Below are 20,350 nucleotides of genomic sequence, written 5' to 3' on the forward strand. Positions count from 1 at the left end.
TGATTAAAGACATATTTTTGTTGATCTATATATCTTGGAAATAACATCCTATTCAGCTATTCTTCAGTGTTTTCTGGACTTAACTAATAAATAATTTAATTTGAAAATAGTACATTATTAAAAATAAAGCATGTTTGGTTCCATCCCAAATAGAAATAACTCACCTCAGTTTTTCTGTCCATCTGATTTTTATCCCATTTTTATTGCTTTATAAATAACTCAAGATGATGAACATACCTAATACAGTACTTTCTCCTCCTCCTAATTTCTCCATAACAAGAACTGTGAGGTGGGTTGGACTGAAAATGGCTGGCTCAAAGTCACCCAGCCCACTTTCATACCTAAAGTGGGACTAGAATTCAGAGTTTCCTGATTCGTAAGTCAGCACCTTAACCACTATACCAAACTGAATAGGCATGCTTCTGGTCTTGTTAGCTAAGGAGTGCCGGTTGGCAGGGCCTTGATCACATGTAAGCCTTGGCACCTGCCTTATGGAACATATTCCCTCTGACTTTTTGAAAGTTCTTAAATACCTAGCTTTTGCCCAAGCCTGAAGCCTTGAATGTATTCATGACATTGGTTAATATAGGTAATCTATTCTTGGCTTTGTACTTTAAATTTTGTATTGTTTTTCGTTTTTAAATTTTGTTCACCACTCAGAGTCATTTGGTGAGATAGGCAGCCAAACAAATTGATTGAATGATTGTTTGTTCGTTCATTCATTCAATCAATCTATTAATACCTCCAAAAATTAAGATATCTCCCTCTGCAATTGTAAGAATTAATTGGTTCTTTCATAATGTTTGTTTTATTAATAATTTAGGAGAATAAATTAAGAGTATTTTTTTCAAGTTCAGTCTGAAAACATGAAATTTCCTTCTTCATCATGAGTTTGTTCTTCTAGAGTCTATGACAAATTTTTCATATATGTACATTTCTAATGATGTTGAAATACTGAGGGAAAATGGGTTGGTTAAAAACTATATAGTAAATTTGATGGGAAAAGCTACAAAAAGTACAGCTTTCTTTAAAAACATGCATACAATTCATCCTAAAACCAATAAGAAATACAGACTAAATCCAGTTGCAATGCACCGAATTACTTAAAACTCAAAGCAGACAAGCTGGCAAATGTTATTGCATTGTTTCAACGTATAGATTCCTTGTGTAGTGGGGAAAAACTTGGGCTCTTCAGAATGTTCTCCAAGAGAAACAAGCATATCTGTTCCAAAACCTTCAAAGTCCTTTTGTCTTATCACAATTCCCTTGAGCACCTGTCATCTCCCACTTCCCACAAATACACATTTAAGGACAGGTTTGTTTTTTTTAAAGAGGGTTGAGAGTAATCTTTATTGAGAAAAGAAACATAATAAATTGTTTCAAAAGATGTTGATATGTAAGATTTTTTTTAATTTATTAGAATAATTTTGATACTATAAAAGAGTCAAGGAAAAATGAAGATAAGTTACCCATTAGAGCTAATTAAAAACAAAAAGGCAAATTTATCCAATGGAGGTTAAGCACTTTAGAATTTTATTATGCTTTTTCATTAATAATTGCCAACATTTGCTTATAGTCTATTTTTACATTAAAAATTGAATTAACATTCTGTTACAAGTTTAGCTTTGTATACTTTTACTGTCAATTATAAATTAACGGTATTTATGAATTTATTATTATTAAAATGATATCCTATCCTGCTTATATAAGCACTCATGATGGTTATTTGGATTTGAGGCTCAAACCACACCTTGCTGGAATATATTCTAAAGGCACCAGTATGTTTTATTTGATTTTTTTTTTTCATATATTACTTTGTTCTGTTTACTAAAGACATTTAGAATGGCAGAAAAGATTTTGCCCCTTTGATTTTCTTCTTGATTCCATTGCAAGTAAGGGACAATCCAGCATGATGACGCTTCAATATTTCCAATTTCTTTTTCAGTATCTCAGCAGCATCCACTTTCTCCTCAAAGTCCCTCAATAACAATGTATTTCCAAGTAAACCACATTTCTGCTGAAGCCTCTGATTGTCTATTCTCAATCTATCACGAACCTGCTTTGTCCTTGTTAATATATCTCTGTTTTGCGCTACTAGGGTCTCCACTGCTATTAGCTGAGCTTTCTGGCCTTGATTCTCTGCTTCCACAAATTGCAGTTTTTCTTTTACTTGAGATAGGACTTGTACTGTATTGGTGACCTTTCTCCGGAGTTTCTGAAGTTCTTCATTACGCTCTTCAATCTTTTCATTGTAGGTCTGGTTTTCTATCTTCAGCTGCTCAAAGTCTATTAAATGTAAGCCTTCTGCCAGTTCTTCTTGGGCTTTTAGACTTGCATCAAGTTTTTGGATCCTGTGTTTCAATTTTATATTTTCAAGACGTACCTAAAACGATAAAAACCGGTGTAATGACACCATCAAATAATTGTTTTATGTTGGAGCAATAATAATTTGAAATACAGTTGGCATACCATGAGAACATAGCCTTTCATTAGTCATTCTCTAAATCAGAGATTTGGATAATAGTTCTGAAAAGTCTTCAGGAATGGTTTTCAAATACCTCTGCAGTCAATTAAAGAGAAAAACTCTTTCTGGTCTCTGTTAAGTTACAGGGCAATTCTGTCCATGCTTTCAGATAAGCCCCACTGACTTACCCCTAAAAGCGCATGGAATTTTAGATTTAGCTTTCAATAACACTATCACAGATGTATCTTTGATTTTAATAGAATTTGCCTCAGATTTTAGTCGCATCCCAACTATCTAAAAATGAGTCCAATTGAGTTGAACAGAATTGGCCTTGATAGATAATTTTTCCCTTATGATCACTTGTGAAACACCGTCCTGATATGATAAGCCAACAAAACTATATATTTTCAAAATGAGGAATCACAAGTTCATCATGCTACTTATTTTTAGATAGTGATACTGGACATAACTTTAAACTGGACGTCCAGGGCCTTATTTGCAACCTGCCACTATCAGAGACATGTTTGATGAGAATGCAGAGGCAGATTTCTTTATGGTTGTTTTAGTATTTGGACATTAGGCCAATCTCTGTCATGTGAACGAATTATTGTTGATGATGCTGGGTGGCATAAAGCATATGACATCTGATGAATTATATTGTTAACAGTCTTGAGCACCATCCAATATGTGGATCATCCCATCTGTTTACAACTACTAAAACCTTTAAGAATTCAAACGTGGTTATTCCCTATACTTGAATTTTAGACTATACCAAATCAAGGGCATTATCTTTATGAATCAATGATTTTATAATTAAGTGCTTTAATAGCTCATTCAGCTATTTTCTTTTGAGCAAACATTTGTCATCTATACCAATGACTCTGGAATATAATGCAGTTCAAGTGAATACATGGTTGTAAATACTAGCCTATAAAAAAACGACATTATAGATAGCACATTAAATTAGGCTCAATAAACATTTTATAACTAATACACCTGTTTGAGAAAATCAGTGATGTCACACCTTCAAGAAGCACTACTCACCAACTCTGGGAGGCAATTCTAGAATAAGGAAATATAAGGAAATTGCAGAGAAGCAAAGTAATTTCCAAAGTCTACTATAGAAAACAGAGCAGAAACAATAGCTTTATCTGATATTTCCAGGTAAGGAACATGAAAAGAGGTAAGACAAACATTCATGATGTATAGCATAATTTTCTGCCTACTGAGGCCCTATAAGAATGACCTCTAGTTCCCCAATGTTTCCTACTTCTGATTTAGAAGCTGATATTGTGCAGACAAATAAGGAACCTGAGATGATCCAGCAGATATTATTTACTTGGACTTTCAAAAGTTTTGTGGTACAGTCCCTGACCATTATATTCCTGGCTACAATGAGAATAGAATAGTAGATTTTGTTAACATTCAATATAATTCTTAAGTTTGGGGTGTTTATCCTTGCCTCACTGCTTTTTCATCAGTTAAGCCAGTGAAAGATTGAATATAGAAGGACAAACTGAAACTTATCCAGGTAAGCAGTTCTTTTACAAAAATCCTAATAAGAAACTTCACAAGCTAAAAGAGAACTAATTATTCTTCATCATCCTGTTACTGTTAGTAGCACAAGTACTAACCTAGGCTGTATATCTGCAGCTGAAAAATTACAATTTCTGCTATTATAAACGTTCACTTACTTTGCAAGTTAGGAATTTTACAGGTGTATTTGCAAGGCTGGCCGTACGATTGAGGTAATGCTTTGGTTTGGATTAACTTTGCTTTTTGTGTGAATTAAATTTTAAATTTTACCAGTTTTAATTCCTCCTAATCATGAATTTGGTGCCCATAATAGGTCTTACAGTTATGAGGTAACATATGCCTGTTCAGTGTCTCAAAGTCTCAAAGACTTCAACTGAAAGATGTAGAAAAAGAGACTGCCACATCTTAACATTAATTAATGCAATTATCCCAACAGCAGACTGTTTCCATAGGGCATTTAACACCCTTCCTCTATGCAGGGCTCACCTCTGTCATCTCCCTTTCCTTGCTTTGTTCTTTAGCTTGGATCTTGTCCACTTCCTTGATGGCAGCTTGCCTACCTCCCAGCCTCCTCCCCATAGTATAGACAGCTACTTCCTTCTTGACCGCCTGGTAGGTCTTCCATTCACTCTCCACCTGGGTCAATTTCTGATCGCAGGACCACTGGAGAGTATCGATCTCCTTCTGGTACCAAGCCGTCTCCTCCGCCTGCTGGCTCCGCAACTTCGCTAACATGGCCAGGTAGCGGCTGTAGCGCTGCTCCCAGTCCGAGATGTGGTGCTCAAGTTCTCGGACGCGATCCTTGCCCTTGGCCTTGTTCAAGAGCTCGGCCAGTTTGCCCTGCAGCTTCGTGTTGTAGCTGCGGAGGCGGCCTCGCTCGGCCAGCAGCTGCCGGTACTGCTCCATGAGTTCGGTTCGCCGCCGCTGCTCCTCGGCCGCGCGCAGCTCCCTCTGCTCCTCCGTCTCTCTTTCCACCGCGCCTTCGTCGCTCTCCGGGCTGCCACCCACAACTAAGGAGCGGCTGCTTACGCGCCTCTGCTCCAGCTCCCACAGGCTGTGGCTGATCCTGCGGTCCAGTTCCACGGCCACCTGCAATGGAGACGGCTCCGCCGGCTCGCCCTCCTCGAAGGAGGCGCTGGTGGGCAGGAGGCGGAGGAACGATAACCTGGAGGCAACCTCCGGCAACCCGCTCTCTTCTTCCAGTTTCTCCAGAGAAGGAACCTCCGCGGGGCTCCTCTTGCCCTCCTCCCCGCCATCCTTCGGGGCCTCGGCTCCTCCTGGACCTTCGCTCGAGGTGGAGAGCTCCGCTTGCTCCTCCCCGGCAGGCTCCTTCTCCGCTCCTTCTAATGCTGGCGGCGGCTCTTCGGTGGTCCGTTGGGGCTTCGCTCCCGCGGTCCCCTCGTCTCCCGCTCCTTCCTGAGTCGGTGTCGGCGGCTCTGCAGCAGGGGAACTCTTCGCGGCCTCGGGTGTCTCCGCATCCGCGGGCGACTTCTCTGGTTCCGGGGAAATCGGGACAACGGCCTCCTCGACATTTTGGCCTGTTGGAGTAGAGATCTCCTCCGCCACCTCCGCTATCTCTTCCATAGCATCCAACCGCCGGCCTCTCTCCTCTCCTCCTCCTCCCCCCCCGTAAACAAATCGCTTTGCTCCGTCGCTAAGGCAACAAAAGTTCCTTTTGTTAACCAATGAGAAGAAATTAAGAGAAGCGAGGCGTGATTGGAAATTGCGCGTGGAAGAGCATAACAAATTTCGAAGTCGATTGGCTATTTCTGCCTGGGACACACCCACAAAGTTCTGCCTCGATTCGTGGGCGGGAGTTGGGCCCTGTCGCAAACTTGGACGTCAAACCTTTGCTGCTCTTTTTACCTCCGAGGAGAGGGGGGGGGGGCAGGCGGCGGGCAAAGCAAGATGGCGGAACTAGGGAAAAAGTATTGCGTGTATTGCTTGGCTGAGGTCAGCTCGCTTCGTTTCCGCTGCACCGAATGTGCTGACATCGAGCTTTGCCCCGAATGCTTCTCAGCGGGCGCCGAAATTGGCCCGCATAGGCGCTGGCATGGCTACCAGCTGGTAGATGGTGGGCGTTTCACTCTCTGGGGTGCCGAGGCCGAGGGTGGCTGGAGCAGCCGCGAGGAGCAACTCTTACTGGATGCTATCGAGCAGTTCGGCTTCGGCAACTGGGTGAGAAGTTCCAGGCTGGTTTGTCAGCCGGCCCTGTCCTTCTGCGTCGGGGAAATTCTGTTCCCATAGCGGCTCCTTTTTAATAGCATGATTGTTGTTGATGGAGCTGGGCCCTTGTTTAGCATGGGGAAAAGGAATGGCTGGACGTATCTGGGCAACGCTAAAGACTTACTCTGGTCAACATTCAAAACACAAGTCCAGCAATAGAGTGAATATAAACCTCAATTTTATGTATTGTTGAATTTAAAATTAAGCTAAATTCATCTGTATCATATCTCTGTAATCAGACTGATGCCTTTCAAGCTACCCGGTAATTCCATAGAATAAAAATAATTGTACAAAAATATGGTGAATAATCTATATGTTCAAAATGCTGCCACAAACATTTGGATAACCCAAAACCATACAAACGTGTTTCGCCAACTGTCCTAAAAAGTAAAGGGAATGTACCTTGTCTTGCCCAAAGCTGTGTACATGGCACTCACCTTCATGGTGCAAGAAGAGATTAAAATATCTGCTTCCAAAAACTTACAATAAACACCCCAAATCATATGTTCACATGTCCTGGAGAGTCCTTGATATAATGGGAATACATTTTATCCGGTTCAAACTTGGAGAGGTCCTTGGTGCTTTCTGTGCTTGCTTGTTTTCTTGCAGACTTTTCATTACCCAAAACTTTTCAATACCCAAAAACCCTTAAAAACCAAAATTATGCTAAAATACACCTGGAAGTTGTAACTAAACAAACATATAATTTTATGAAAGATTTGAAATTAAGGCGATCTTGACTGCAGTACTATTTAAATTATTTGAGGTGTATAGAAATACACTGAGTAGATGAGATACTTCAGAAACTGAACCATGTAAAAATGAACATTTTAAATCAAAATACAATGTTCTATAACCATCCATGTAATAGGTGTTTGTCAGGATTTCAGTCTTTCATTGCATCTGCCAGTCTTTAGACTGCTGAAATGGAATTACATCATAGATCATCTGGAACTGGTTGCATGACTTTAGGTGGCCTTAAATGATTTGGAATATAGATGCTTTATTATTAAATGGTTCATTGCAATCAAGGCAGATGTTTAGACTGGATTTATCATTTTTATTTATCGACTTAAGGACTTAGGAACGTGATGGTGAACCTATGGCATGCACAGGTGGCACACAGAGCCATTTGTGCGGACACACGAGCCCCAGCCAAACTTACCTGCACTGTGCATGTGTGTACCTCCCAGCTGATTTTGGGCCTGTTTGAGGCTGTTTTCGCCCTCCTGGAAGCTCCAGGGAAGCCTCTGCAGCCTTGGGAAACCAAAAAACGGGCATTCTGGAAATAACCAGAAGTGTCGAAATGGGCCCGTTTTCAGTCTCCCGAGGGCAAAAATGGTCTCCCCCAGGCTCCAGAGGCCCTCCGTTTTTCGGCCTCCTGAGGCTGCAGAGGCTTCCCTCAAGCCTTCAGGAGGGCAAAAACTGCCTCAAATGGGCTGAAAATCAGGTGGGAGGCATGCACATGCGCATTGCAGGGAAGGGAGGGGCGTTGTGCGTGCATGTGTGGGGGGCACATTGCATTGTGGGTGCCGGCGCGTGGGTGCTTTCAGCACACCACAAGGTCCCCATTACTGACCTAGGATGTGGTTTATAGCATTAAACGTATTGTTGCATGATGTAAGTTGTCTTTGGAATTGATTGTTGGTGATTTGTCAATGCTAACAACCTTCAAATGGTGCTCCAGAAGTTTTTGGGATTGTACCCATTACTATTGGTACTATCTTTGTTTTATTTTGCCACAGTTGTTCTGCTTCTTTTTACAAATCTTTTTATTTTGTGATTTTCTCTAGTTCTTTCTCTTCTGTTCTGCTGTTTCCAGATATTGCCATGTCCAGTATCCAGGCTTTGTTGACTATTTTGTCAACAATTGTTAAGTCTGGGATGTTATGTGGCAGGTGATTCTCTCTTTCAAATCTAAAGTCCATGAGTACTTTAGCCCCTTCATTTTGAAGATAAATGGTATTTCTTGCAGATATTCCAGTACACCATTATTGCTAATTTGTCATGTGATTGTTTGTAGTCAGTCTGTGGGATCATCTTGCGGTAGCCAACTACCAGTAGGTGGTCCATATATTTTTCAGGTTGCAGAGATGGCATTTGCTGCCTGTTGCTATCTTCTCAAGTCAGGTTTGTATGTGTTTGTTCTTAAGGCTTGGTCTTGTGAATGCAGAAGTAGTTCCTCTGTCTTCAATTTTCCTACTCTTAGACACTGCCAGATCTTGATTATTTTTTGCTTTGCCTGATTGGTTTGTTTTTTTATAAAAAAACAACAACCACTGGCTATGTAATACTTTGTTTTGCCAGATCTCTTTTCTATTCTTCATTTTGTTTTTCTTGTAGGCCAGTTTGGTTCCTCCAGTACTCAGTAGACCTTCATGGTGTACTAGCTTCAGTGCATCTTCTTCACTGTCCTTCAGATATTCTTCCAATGCCCTTTTTTCTTCTTCAACTGTCTGGTGTACTTGCAGCATTCCATGCCCAGCTATATTATATGGTAGGTAGAGTCTGTCAATGTCACTGCAAGGAGGAAGGGCATGATTCATTGTCATTATTTTTCTGGTCTTGCTATCTAGGGCTTTTAGTTCTTCTTGAATCCAATTCACTATTCCAGCTGTGTAACTAATGACTGGAATTGCCCAGGTGTTAATTGAATTTCCTCCACTGAATTTGGACTTTAAGATCTTCACTTGCATAATATATTCACTTATATATGGAGATTCTCTGTCATACAGGTCATGGTTGTTCCAAAGGTGCTTTTTCTGGATTTTCTGGGGAAAAAGTGAAGTCTAGTTGCCTCTTGAAAAAGCACCTTTAGGACAATGTATTCACTTTTTGACTTTGTGTGCTTGATGTTGTCGACTTGAAGGATGCCTAGATATTTATAATGATTTTCATCCAGGCTTTTGATGTTACATACATACATACATACATACATACATACATCATACATAAAAAGACCAAAAAGAAAAAAGGACAAAAAACACAAAACAATCAAAACATTATAAAGATGCATCAAAACAACCATATATATATATTATCCCCTCTAGTTGCATACTGATTAATATATTATAACAGCATTAATTCCCACCCCTTGCAAAACAAGACCTCTTCAAATTATTAAATCCATTTGCAAATTATTGACCTGTCTTCTATATATTATATTAATAACAAAGTAGTTAACAGGAAGAATAATAATAATACTAAAAAAATCCAAAGTTTCAGAACCCTCTGTTAACAAACTGTTATTGTAATCCACTTGTAGAAAGTTTACTATCTATCCCAAATCATCCCAAATTATAATTTGTCCTGGATCGACTATCTTAATGCCATCTCTTATCAATTTTTGTTTACTTAAGTATAATAGATTCAGTTTCTAGAAAAAGCCTATCTTCCAATCAAAACCCAGATAGAAGTGTTTACCAGTTCCTGATATTGTCGGAATATGCAGACTTAAACTTCAGAGCAACAGATGAAATCCACTTTGTTAATTCCCGTGAGAATGCCTTTTTGGTCTGGAACTGGATCAAAATCCTTTTGTGTATCTCTAATCAAAATTCCATGCACTAACATATTTTGCAAAATTATTATTGTCTCATTAATTTTAAAAGAGAAATACATCTAATAGCTGCATATTCCCCTGCTCTCCTTTCATAAGTTTTATAGGTTTCAGGCACTGTTCAGCCATTTTAATCTGTGAAACTTGATCAGGGAACAAAGAACAAAGAAAGTATGTTTTCTTCTATATTTCAATCCAAGAATATAAGAAAATTTAATAAAAATAAATTCCAGATATTTTGCAGATTCAAAAAGTAGAGATCCAGTGGTGAGAGTCTAAAAACTCTTTGCATATCCCCCAAATGCTGCCATGCTTCCTTGTGAAGGGAATATAAGTTATCCAGAATAACATATATCAAAAAGAAAGAAAAAGAAATTAAGAGTCTAGCAAGAGGTTGAAATACACTGTGCACGATTATTAGGCAAATGAGTATTTTGATCATATCGTTTTTATGTATATTTTCCATCTCCAAGCTGAATAAACTTGAATGCTTAGTGGATATAAGCATATCAGGTGATATGTATTTGTGTAATGAGGGAGAGTGTGGCCTAAGGAGATCAACACCTTATATCAAGGTGTACATAATTATTAGGTAGCTTCTTTTTCCCAGGCAAAATGAGCTAAAAAAAAGAGATTTAACTGACACTGAAAAGTAAAAAATTGTAAAACGTCTTTTAGAGGGATTCAGCATTCTTGAAATTGCCAAGATATTGGGGCATGATCATAGAACCATCAAATGTTTTTTTGAAAATAGTCAACAGGGTCGCAAGAAAGGTGTTGAAAAAAAAAGACGTACATTTATTGCCAAAAGATTTGAGAAGAAATCTAGAACTGCATATTCCAGATCTGCAACCTACCTGGAGTGCCCAGAAGTACAAGGTGTTCAGTGCTCAGAGACATGGCCAAAGTAAGGAAGGCTGAAACCCAACCACCACTGAACAAGATACATAAGATGAAACTGCAAGACTGGGGCAAGAAATATCTGAATACAGATTTTTCAAAAGTTTTATGGACTGATGAGAGTGACTTTTGATGGACCAGATGGATGGGCCCATGGCTGGATCAGTAACAGGCACAGAGCTACACTTGGACTTAAGACTCCAGCAAGGTGAAGGTGAGGTACTGGTATGGGCTGGTATTATTAATGATGGGCTAGTTGGACCTTTTGGGGTTGAAAATGGACTCAAAATCAATTCCCAAACCTACTGCCAGTTTTTAGAAGACACTTTCTTCAAACAGTGGTAGAGGAAAAAATCTTTCAAGAAAACCATGATTTTTATGCAGGATAATGCTCCATCACATGCATCAAAGTACTCCACTGCATGGCTAGCCAGTAAAGGCCTTCAAGATGAAATAATGACTTCCTCACCTGACCTAAACCTATTGAGAACTTGTGGGCCCTTCTTAAATGGGAGATTTACGGTTAAGGAAAACAGTACACCTCTCTGAACAGTGTCTGGGAGGCTGTGGTTACTGCTGCACAAAAAGTTGATCAACAGATCAAGAAACTGACAGACTCCATGAATGGAAGGCTTATGACTCTTATTGAAAAGAATGGTGACTATATTGGTCACCGATTTTTTGTTTTGAAATGTCAAAATGTACATTTTCGGTTATCATTCTTTAACAGAGGCAAATAAACGAGTGAGAGGAAAATGTTATTTTATTTAGTTGCATAATAACTGCACACTTATAGTTGCCCAATAATTGTGCACATATTCTCGCAAGAAAGCCTAAACCTCACCTTTATTTTCTTAAAAGTTCAGGTTCGAGGTTTATTAACATTTTTGATTGATCAAGAGTACTGTAGTTGTTTAATAATAAAATTAATCCTTCAAAATACAACTTACCTAATAATTGTGCACACAGTGTAAATCATCACTAATCAACTTTTGAAACAAAAAGCAAAATAAAACCATAGATGAAAAAAGTGAAAATTAGTTCTCTGGCAAGCTTAGAAAACAAAATTGCCGACAGGAAGGTGTATATACCCACTGTCATTCAGTAACCCTGATCGCTTCCAGAAGGAATTGTAATTAAGATTCCCCCACTTCCCATCTGGTCCATGATTGTCCAAAAGCCTGGGTCATTCCTTACTCCCATTCAAAATCAGGGAGCAGCATTGCCAAAGAATCAGCTTTGGCGGTAAAATGAGCAGCTGTTGTGCAGCAGCCATCTTGAAAGGATGAGCTCCATAAGGCATCTTGATTTCTTCTGTTTTCACTATTTTTCCAGTTGATGGTAAGGGGGGGCACATTTCTCCAATCCAAACTCCACTGCAGTATTTTGGCTATATATACAGTGTCAAGCAGCGATTCTATGCCACTTTTTATCCATGTAGTTCCAGATCATCCATGTAAACTAGACGGGATAGCCTTCCCTAGCAGATGTTTTTGATGTTTTGATCATGGCTTGACTTGTTCAGTATTGTTGGCAGGGGAATCAGTGCAATGCCCTTCACAAATAACTGACTGTTATTTCTACACACTTGGTTACCCAATAATGTGGCAAGTACTCAAATGCTTTTTCTCTTGAGTTTTAACTCTGTTGTTGAAAATAAATTGTAAGGAGGAAGAAGGCGGAACCTCCTCACTGACAGACCGTAGATCGTGACTCTCTGTGGCTATGGTCCGTGCTCTTTCATTGGAGCCCCGATCATTACGATTAGGGGCTGAAGCTGCCTTGGAGGGGCGGTGGAGTAAGGGGAAGCCGCAAGCCAGGTTGAGGGGAAATGCATCTCCCCCCCCAGGCTTGGTCTTTTTCCCCCCGAAGACAACTGCAGTGGTGGTTTAAAATGGCCACCCCGAAGAAAAGGACTCAGCTGGATTAAGATTTGTGCAGGAGGGAAGAAAGAGGTGGATAACATCTGAACCAGGACAACTGGGCAATACAACTAAACAAAAGTACCCCGGGATTAAGTTAACATGGAATTTTTAAGAAAAGAAAAGTGAGCAGCGAAATTATAAAGGGACAGGAAAAAAAAATATATATTTTTGACATCTAAGCGGAGCTTCGAACTGGGAAAGGAAGAAGCTGGAACTAAAGATTTAATTAAATTGGACTAAAATATTTTGAGAATAAACAGGCATAAAATAAAGCTGGACTTAAGATTGTCAGAAATAATAATAATAAAGTTTACAAATTGGAGACTGGACTGTGCTGGAATATTGAGGTTCGAAAAACCCTAAATAAAAAAATAGGGGAAAAAGGTGAAGACATTGTATAATGGAGAGTGCCACGTTTTGACAAAAAAGGAAAGCATCCTGTTTCTGAATGAACTTGTGTGGATATAACATTAAAGAAATATTGAAACAAAGTGAAAGCAGAACCAGAAGAAAGAAAAAAGCAAGGAAAGACTGACTGTGGGATTGATTGATGTTTTTGGTATAGACCCTGGGCTGGAATAACTGAGAACTTTAGAAAATTGAAAGAAGAAAGAAGGAAAGTAAAAGTGTTGTGTGTGTTTTTTGGTGGACTTTAACGATAAAAAAATATAAGTGTGTAATGATGATATCTCTTCGGGAATTAAAAATGGAACTTAAAAATATGAGAGAATTACAACAGGAAAGAGGCGAATCACTTTGTGTTAGAAAAAATGGAAATGGCGATTGAAGAACAAGAAAGAACTTCAGAGGAGGAGGAGTCGATTCAAGGAGAAGACATTTTAAATAGACAATTAACACAAAGAACAGTACAAAGAAGTGGGGAAAGAAGGTTAAAAAGTTGAGATTTAAGAAGGCAATCAAAAGGAGGAATACCTGTGAAGTCAGGAAAGGCAGAAAGACCCAGCAGAAAAGGGGAAAGGAAGATATTAAGAAAGAGAGGGATATAAACTGTAATGAGAAAAGATATGGGGAAAAGAGGGGGAGGAGAAGCAGTAAGAAACAGGTGCATGAAATAAAGAAATACGGAAATAGTAAAATGTTGAAAAGAAATTGGTTTTTCAGAGATAATGGTTGATGAATTAAAAAGGGGATTCTGCAGGGTGACAAGGGGTAATAAGAATATTTCTGCAATTAAAAATATTTAGAAAATAGGATAATATAGATACTGATAACTCTTATTAAAAATTAGGGGGGGGAAATATGCTGCGGAATCCAAGTGAAAAGATGTAATGATTATTATTGTAACTTCTTAAAAATAATGGTTTATTGGGAATCAAGATGAGGGAATAAAGGTATATTTTAATCATTGAGGTGTCACACTCAAAACAGTAAAAGGGGGAAACCTATACTTTTTTTTTTAGTGTTAAAATTTGTATTAATCTAGAATTTATAAAAAGAATGTGTAATGGAAAGGGAATATGACACACTAAAGAACCAACTAAATTAATAAGTTAATATAGACTATTAAAAGCAAGGAGAGACATTGGCAACCTATTATTAATTATTATTATTATTATTATTATTATTATTATTATTATTATTATTATTCAAACACATATTGTTTATCTTTATTTTTAAAATAAAGATTAAAGGATTTTATTTGAAATAATAGAAATGAAACAAACATGTTTCGATTGAGATTAATGAAAGAAGCTAGAATTAATGTGTTTGTTTCTCTCCTTACTGAAAATTTGGAATGGAAAAGGTAATAATAGAATTAAGTATGTATATTATCAATGTATAATTGCTGTCATATTTGTATGTAAAGGTGATGACCCAGAAACATTGTCCACTAAAGAGATTTTTGTTTTTAATGTGAAAAACTGAATAAAGTTTGTTAAAAAATAAAAAATAAATTGTAATAAGTTTGCCATTAAAATGTTGGAAAAACATTTAGTGCTTTCAAAACTATCAACTCTGAGGAGCACTTGTTCACTTGGAGCTATTTACTATATTATCAGAGTCCTTGACTTTCGACTAGTCATTTAGTTATCATTCAAAGTTATGACCTATTTGGGGCTACTTATGACTGAGATTCAAAGTTCCAGTGGTTGCCCTCCCCCCAAATGGTCATGTGACATATCTTTATGCATTCAGCAACATGGCTGTATTTACAGCCATTTGCAGTCACACGACCATGTTTTACGATGATTTTGCCCAAAACAAGTACCGTATTTGCCGGCGTATAAGATGACTTTTTTGCCCTGAAAAAGATGCCTCCAATTGGGGGGGTCGTCTTATATGCCGGGTCATCTTATACGCCGGCAAATAGTAATTGGGAAGCACTGCGGCTGCCAGCGGCTGAGGCACTTTGCGCACTGTGGAACGATCCCGTGAAGCCCAAGGAGCAGCCAGCCTTCTCCCAGCTCCCAAGGAAGCGAGGCTCGCACCGCCCGAGCTCCGCTGAGGTATCCGGCTGGGGCTGTCAGGAGTTGTTACCGCTGGCGCGGCTCCGCGCTCCAGTCCCGCGTTGCCTCGGGAAGGGAAAGGCAAAACCAGGAGCCGCTGCTGCCATTGCAAAGCACTGCCGCGCTCTTCCTTTTGCCTTTCCCTTCCCGAGGCAACGGGACTGAGCGCAGAGCCGCGCCAGCGGTAACAACTCCTGACAGCCCCAGCCGGATACCTCAGCGGAGTCCGGGCGGTGCGAGCCTCGCTTCCTTGGGAGCTGGGAGAAGGCTGGCTGCTCCTTTCGGCTTCACGGGATTCGCTTTCCACGGTAGACAAAAGTGCCTCAAAAAAAAAAAAAAGTGCAAAAGTGGAAGGCGTGCGGAAGAGGGGGCGAGTATATAACAAACTATATTTTGAGTGGAAATGTTGGGGGGTCGTCTTATACGCCGGGTCGTCTTATACGCCGGCATATACGGTACCTATGTTTTTTTGCAAAACCATGCTCATAGTAAACCATTGATTTGTTTTAACAACTACTGCAAAACTGATTGTAGAATTGAATCAGTCATGTACCAATCTGTTTTACAACTGTCACAACTTATGACCGTGATGGGGCAGGCTCTATTATAGTCATAAGTTGGGGACTACCTGTACCAGAATTTAATTCTGTCCTTGAGAATAAAGTGGAATTTGTGAAACAGTTTCTTAGCCCGTGGATGTGAGAAATGTGAGGAAAGGACTCAGAACAGTCCTGCTTTTTAGTCCTTAGAAAAGGGGCTTAACTGCCCCTTAACTGGTTTTTGACATGCTTTCAAGATTTGTAGTATATGTTAAAAAAATAAATCAGCATTTCTAAAATCTCTGCTTTATCTGTTTCTTGAGCTGGCTTCCTGTAAATGGGTGACATCATACCTGATGCTGTTTCTTGGTTAACTTAATCCAGGTTTACTCTATTAATCCAATTTTACGAATCTGAATGAGCATTCCAAACAATAAATTTATAACATAAACTGAGTTTTGTACATTCTGCTAGGCAATAATGTGGTTAATTAACTAGTAAAAATAACTTTTAAACAGAAGATCAGAGGTAGTTCACACAGCCAATATAAAGGATCTTTAAGTGAATTGGGACTGTGATATTTTTTAAAAATTGGTTCCATAACATCCAATTGACCCTATGAGGTCCTCAGGTAAATTTTGCATCTGTAATTTTTTTTTATAGTGAACACATGCTATAACACTTTCTCTGCTATACTTAAGATCAACATTTAAGATTAATGGTACTCCTATAAAAGTTACAGTAATCTTATTTCTGAAGGGCAACATAACATTTTTTAAAAGTACTCCAAATAAAGTTGGGATGACTAGATGGAGCTGAGCATTTATTGGCTGGATGCCCTTCCTGACACCATGCTGAGTTCACAGTAGATATTTTTTCTTTGTGCTCTAGGAGATAATATCTGCACTGTTCTAGGATTAATTCTCAACCTTCCAAGTGGGACACAAGCGTCTTCATCACTAAGCCACAACACTTCTCAGTATTACTAAAATAATGATAGTATTAATAAAACTAAAGTTTTAATGTGATTTAATGTGAAGTGGTAACTTGGTTTATGCTTAAGATTTTATATTTTGAACATACTGCTGATATTGTAATTTGATTGTTAATTGTAAGTTTGCCTTGTTTTAAGGACCTTTGCTGGGTTTAAAAACATGTTTTTCATTATAGCTAATCCGAATAAGAATTGACCAGTATTGCTGGTATTCCTTATGCCAATCAAGCTTGTTATTTTATATATATTATGTGTGTGTGTGTGTGTGTGTGTCGTAAATCAAAACCACCCCCTATAGTTAGCAATGCCTAACAGAGTAAAATCTGTAGGGACTCCTTTACATACATAGGCATACATATGCATTCTAAAATTAGATTTTTTTTTTTAAATGTAAAACGTTGAACTTAGAACATCACACATCTTATTGCTTATAAATTGTTTATATTGAAGTGTATTATAATAGCATGTTGATAGGAATATCTATCATCTCTGCTAAATATATACAAGATATAGTTTTTATAGCATTTATATTATTATTGCCTTATGGCATTTTCTTCCTGCATATTTTAATTCATCATCATACTCATCTCTGTTAATAGAACCAGAAGGAAAACAATCCTTCCTCCTTCCAAGACGAGCTCTGGTATTTAATGGATGCTCCAGAATAAAATTAGTCACATATAGAGATTGCAGGACAGGAGATTGGTTTTCCTTGGGTCATTTCTTCTGACTCTACTTAGTATCTTTTTTTAATCAGGCATAAAATTAAAACTTTGTATTTTAAGATTGGCTTTTTTGAGAACATTTCAATTCATTTGGGAATTTTTGATAAAGTTTTTTTAATGCTCCTGAGCTATGGGAGAAAATGTGCTTCAGCATCATTCTTATAGTATGTGCCAGCATCTTCTTAAAACTGCTTTTTCTTTGGGTTGTGACTTCCATTTGCAGCTGCAACAGATTCAGGTAAAGCATGTTTAGGTGTTGCTGACAGTTACGATGCATTCTATACATGATTCAAAGCATCTTTTTCACTCAAGCACCGCATAGCCCTATTTTAAAAAACTAGATCTATGAAAATACTTAATTAAACACGATTAGCAAAAAGTGAATTTATGGGGAAAGTTTTACATAAAATTCCTTGTTTAGAACCTTCTCTGTTTTCCAGTGAACTTAAATATATATGAACAAGCACTAGTATTTTGAAATTCATAGTCATTGGCTGTATTTAAAACAATGTGAAATGTTGGGTCGTGACAAACGTAATAGTTATATCTATATCTAGCACATGCGTGTTCTTGAGACAGATACTTCAAAAATTGCTTTTCTTTATTGTAGGAAGATATGGCTACTCATGTTGGAGCATCACGAACACCTCAAGAAGTTATGGAACACTATGTGAGCATGTATATACATGGAAATCTTGGGAAAGCCTGCATTCCTGATAGTATTCCTAATAGAGTGACTGATCATACCTGCCCGACTGGTGGTCCACTTTCTCCTAGTCTTACCATGCCTCTGCCACCTTTAGATATATCAGTGGCTGAACAACAACAGCTTGGATACATGCCACTTCGAGATGATTATGAGATTGAGTATGATCAAGATGCTGAGACTCTAATTAGTGGCCTGTCAGTTAATTATGATGACGACGATGTGGAAATAGAATTAAAAAGAGCTCATGTGGATATGTATGTAAGAAAACTGAAAGAGAGGCAGCGGCGAAAAAATATTGCTCGTGACTACAACTTGGTTCCTGCATTTTTAGGCAAGGATAGAAGAGATAAAGAAAAACCTTCAAAACGCAAAACTACAAAAGAAGAAAAAGAACTCAGGTTAAAATTGAGGTCTCTTTACCAGTTTATGTCTTGCAAAGAATTTGATGATTTCTTTGAAAATCTGCACAAGGAAAAGGTGCTTCGAACAAAAATAAGAGAACTTCAGCGTTATCGCCGAAATGGTATAACGAAAATGGAAGAGTCTGCAGAATATGAAGCAGCTAGACACAAACGAGAGAAAAGGAAAGAAAATAAAAACATTGGTACTTCTAAAAGAGGAAAGGAGGAGGGTAAAGATGGAGAATTCTCTGCAATTGAAAATCTTCCTGGCTTTGAACTGTTATCTGACCGAGAGAAAGTACTTTGTAACTCTATTAATCTGAGTCCAGCACGCTATGTGACTGTGAAGACTATAATTATTAAAGATCATCTCCAAAAAAGGCAGGGCATCCCCTCAAAAAGTCGCCTTCCTAGTTACTTGGATAAGATACTAAAAAAAAGGATTTTGAATTTTTTGACAGAAAGTGGTTGGATATCCAGGGATGCTTCTTAAATCTTGACTACTTTGAAATCGCATCAGTATCAACAGAGGAACCAACATTCGCCACTGATCTAGTTACCAGCTTTTTTAAAACATCCAAGATCTTGTAAAAAACTCACTCAACAACTGGATTTTTCTGTAATGGATCATGTACGTTAGATCTTATTTTATGAACCACTTTACATGTTACCTTAAAACCGCACGCTATGAGTGAAGTGGTTTGTTTTACCAGTGTATCAGAAGTGAGATGTGAAACTCTGAAAATACTTACCGAACTCTACCTCTGCTGCACAAACTTGTATTTTAGACATACTGGTTTAAAGTTGTTAATCTTCACATATTTGCTTGGAAGTATGCCCCACTACACTGAATAGTATTTATTGTTAAACAAGACCATCAGATCGGACTGCTTATGTGTCCAACTAAATCTTGGATAATGAACTTAAACACAAATTACTATTTCATATTGTAAATGTTGGTTACATTTTTTCACAAGCCAAGGCATCCTGATATATTGCCACTAAAGCAGAGAATGCAAAACTGAATATTATAAAATGGTTTTACACAGCACACCACATGATTAAAACCCGTGGACTAGCTCCACAACCTAGCTTGTATAGAATCATTGAAAATGATTTTCAGCAAATAACAGGCACTCTGATTGTAAAACAGTGGTGATGAACTGCTTTAATGTATGTACTAATGTTTCACTTCTATACAAAAATGAAAGGAAGAATCTTTGTGTGGTTTTATTTAAATATAAGTATCAACTGAAAAATGGGAATGATATGAGTTTATGAGAATAGAATTGGTACATACTGACACAAGATTCTTAAGCAACTGTACACTGCTTGTGACTTATGAACCCATGCTGTTCTTCAGGTTTGTATTTTAAATACACTTGTTTAAACACTCCCAGTCTTGGGCAAGAATCCCAAAATAGGAAACATATACTACCAGGCCACACATGGATATAACAGGTGATCACAAAGTGTGATTAGTGAGTGATGCTTTGTGTGCTTCAAGATGTTTTTAGCAATGTAGCAGTTGACAAAAGGCATAGGATTGTATTTCCTGCTACTTTTTTCAACACTGTAGCTTCAAGTTTTTACTTTCTTAGTGGACTTTATAATACCCATGCTTCCCATATTCCCCTACAAACTACTTAAAGAGGAAAGAGGGAGATTTTTCTTATATTCTTGGGTGTGAACAATCTCAGTTATATGTAGGCAAGATTCTGATATCAATGGTCATCCAGGTCATGGTTGTCCCAAAGGTGCTTTTTCAAGAGGCAACTGGACTTTGGTCTTTTCTTTGAAGACATTTCATTTCTCATCCAAGAAGCTTCGCACTTCTTGGGGGAGAAGTGAAACATCTTCAAAGAAAAAAAAACAAAGTCCAATTGCCTCTTGAAAAAGCACCT

At 38.3% G+C, this 20,350-nt stretch overlaps 2 protein-coding genes across 2 annotated transcripts; one reads left to right on the forward strand and one right to left on the reverse strand.

The window, feature by feature from the left end:
- Positions 1-1,507: 1,507 nt before the first annotated feature.
- CFAP184 (cilia and flagella associated protein 184) lies at positions 1,508-5,793 on the reverse strand. Its single transcript, XM_026672470.2, has 2 exons — positions 4,487-5,793; positions 1,508-2,383 (listed from the first exon to the last, which is right to left on the reverse strand). Exons 1-2 carry the CDS (start codon positions 5,582-5,584, stop codon positions 1,838-1,840), a joined length of 1,644 nt encoding a protein of 547 aa, XP_026528255.1. The 5' UTR covers positions 5,585-5,793; the 3' UTR covers positions 1,508-1,837.
- A 16-nt stretch (positions 5,794-5,809) lies between these two features.
- TADA2B (transcriptional adaptor 2B) lies at positions 5,810-19,705 on the forward strand. Its single transcript, XM_026672555.2, has 2 exons — positions 5,810-6,178; positions 17,947-19,705. Exons 1-2 carry the CDS (start codon positions 5,909-5,911, stop codon positions 18,937-18,939), a joined length of 1,263 nt encoding a protein of 420 aa, XP_026528340.1. The 5' UTR covers positions 5,810-5,908; the 3' UTR covers positions 18,940-19,705.
- The last annotated feature ends 645 nt before the right edge of the window (positions 19,706-20,350 follow it).

This window comes from Notechis scutatus, chromosome 3 (genome assembly GCF_049901735.1).
Source record: "Notechis scutatus isolate UNSWTSFEM ecotype Mainland chromosome 3, rNotScu1.2, whole genome shotgun sequence".
Classification (NCBI taxonomy): Eukaryota; Metazoa; Chordata; class Lepidosauria; order Squamata; family Elapidae; genus Notechis; species Notechis scutatus.

Bases quoted from the DNA above. Each gene is read 5' to 3' on its own strand.
- CFAP184 (XM_026672470.2), bottom strand. From the start codon at position 5,584: ATGGAAGAGATAGCGGAGGTGGCGGAGGAGATCTCTACTCCAACAGGC. The intron at 2,384-4,486 runs GTGAGCCCTGCA...TTATCGTTTTAG, and splicing joins AGGAAAGGGAGATGACAGAG to GTACGTCTTGAAAATATAAA.
- TADA2B (XM_026672555.2), top strand. From the start codon at position 5,909: ATGGCGGAACTAGGGAAAAAGTATTGCGTGTATTGCTTGGCTGAGGTC. The intron at 6,179-17,946 runs GTGAGAAGTTCC...TCTTTATTGTAG, and splicing joins AGTTCGGCTTCGGCAACTGG to GAAGATATGGCTACTCATGT.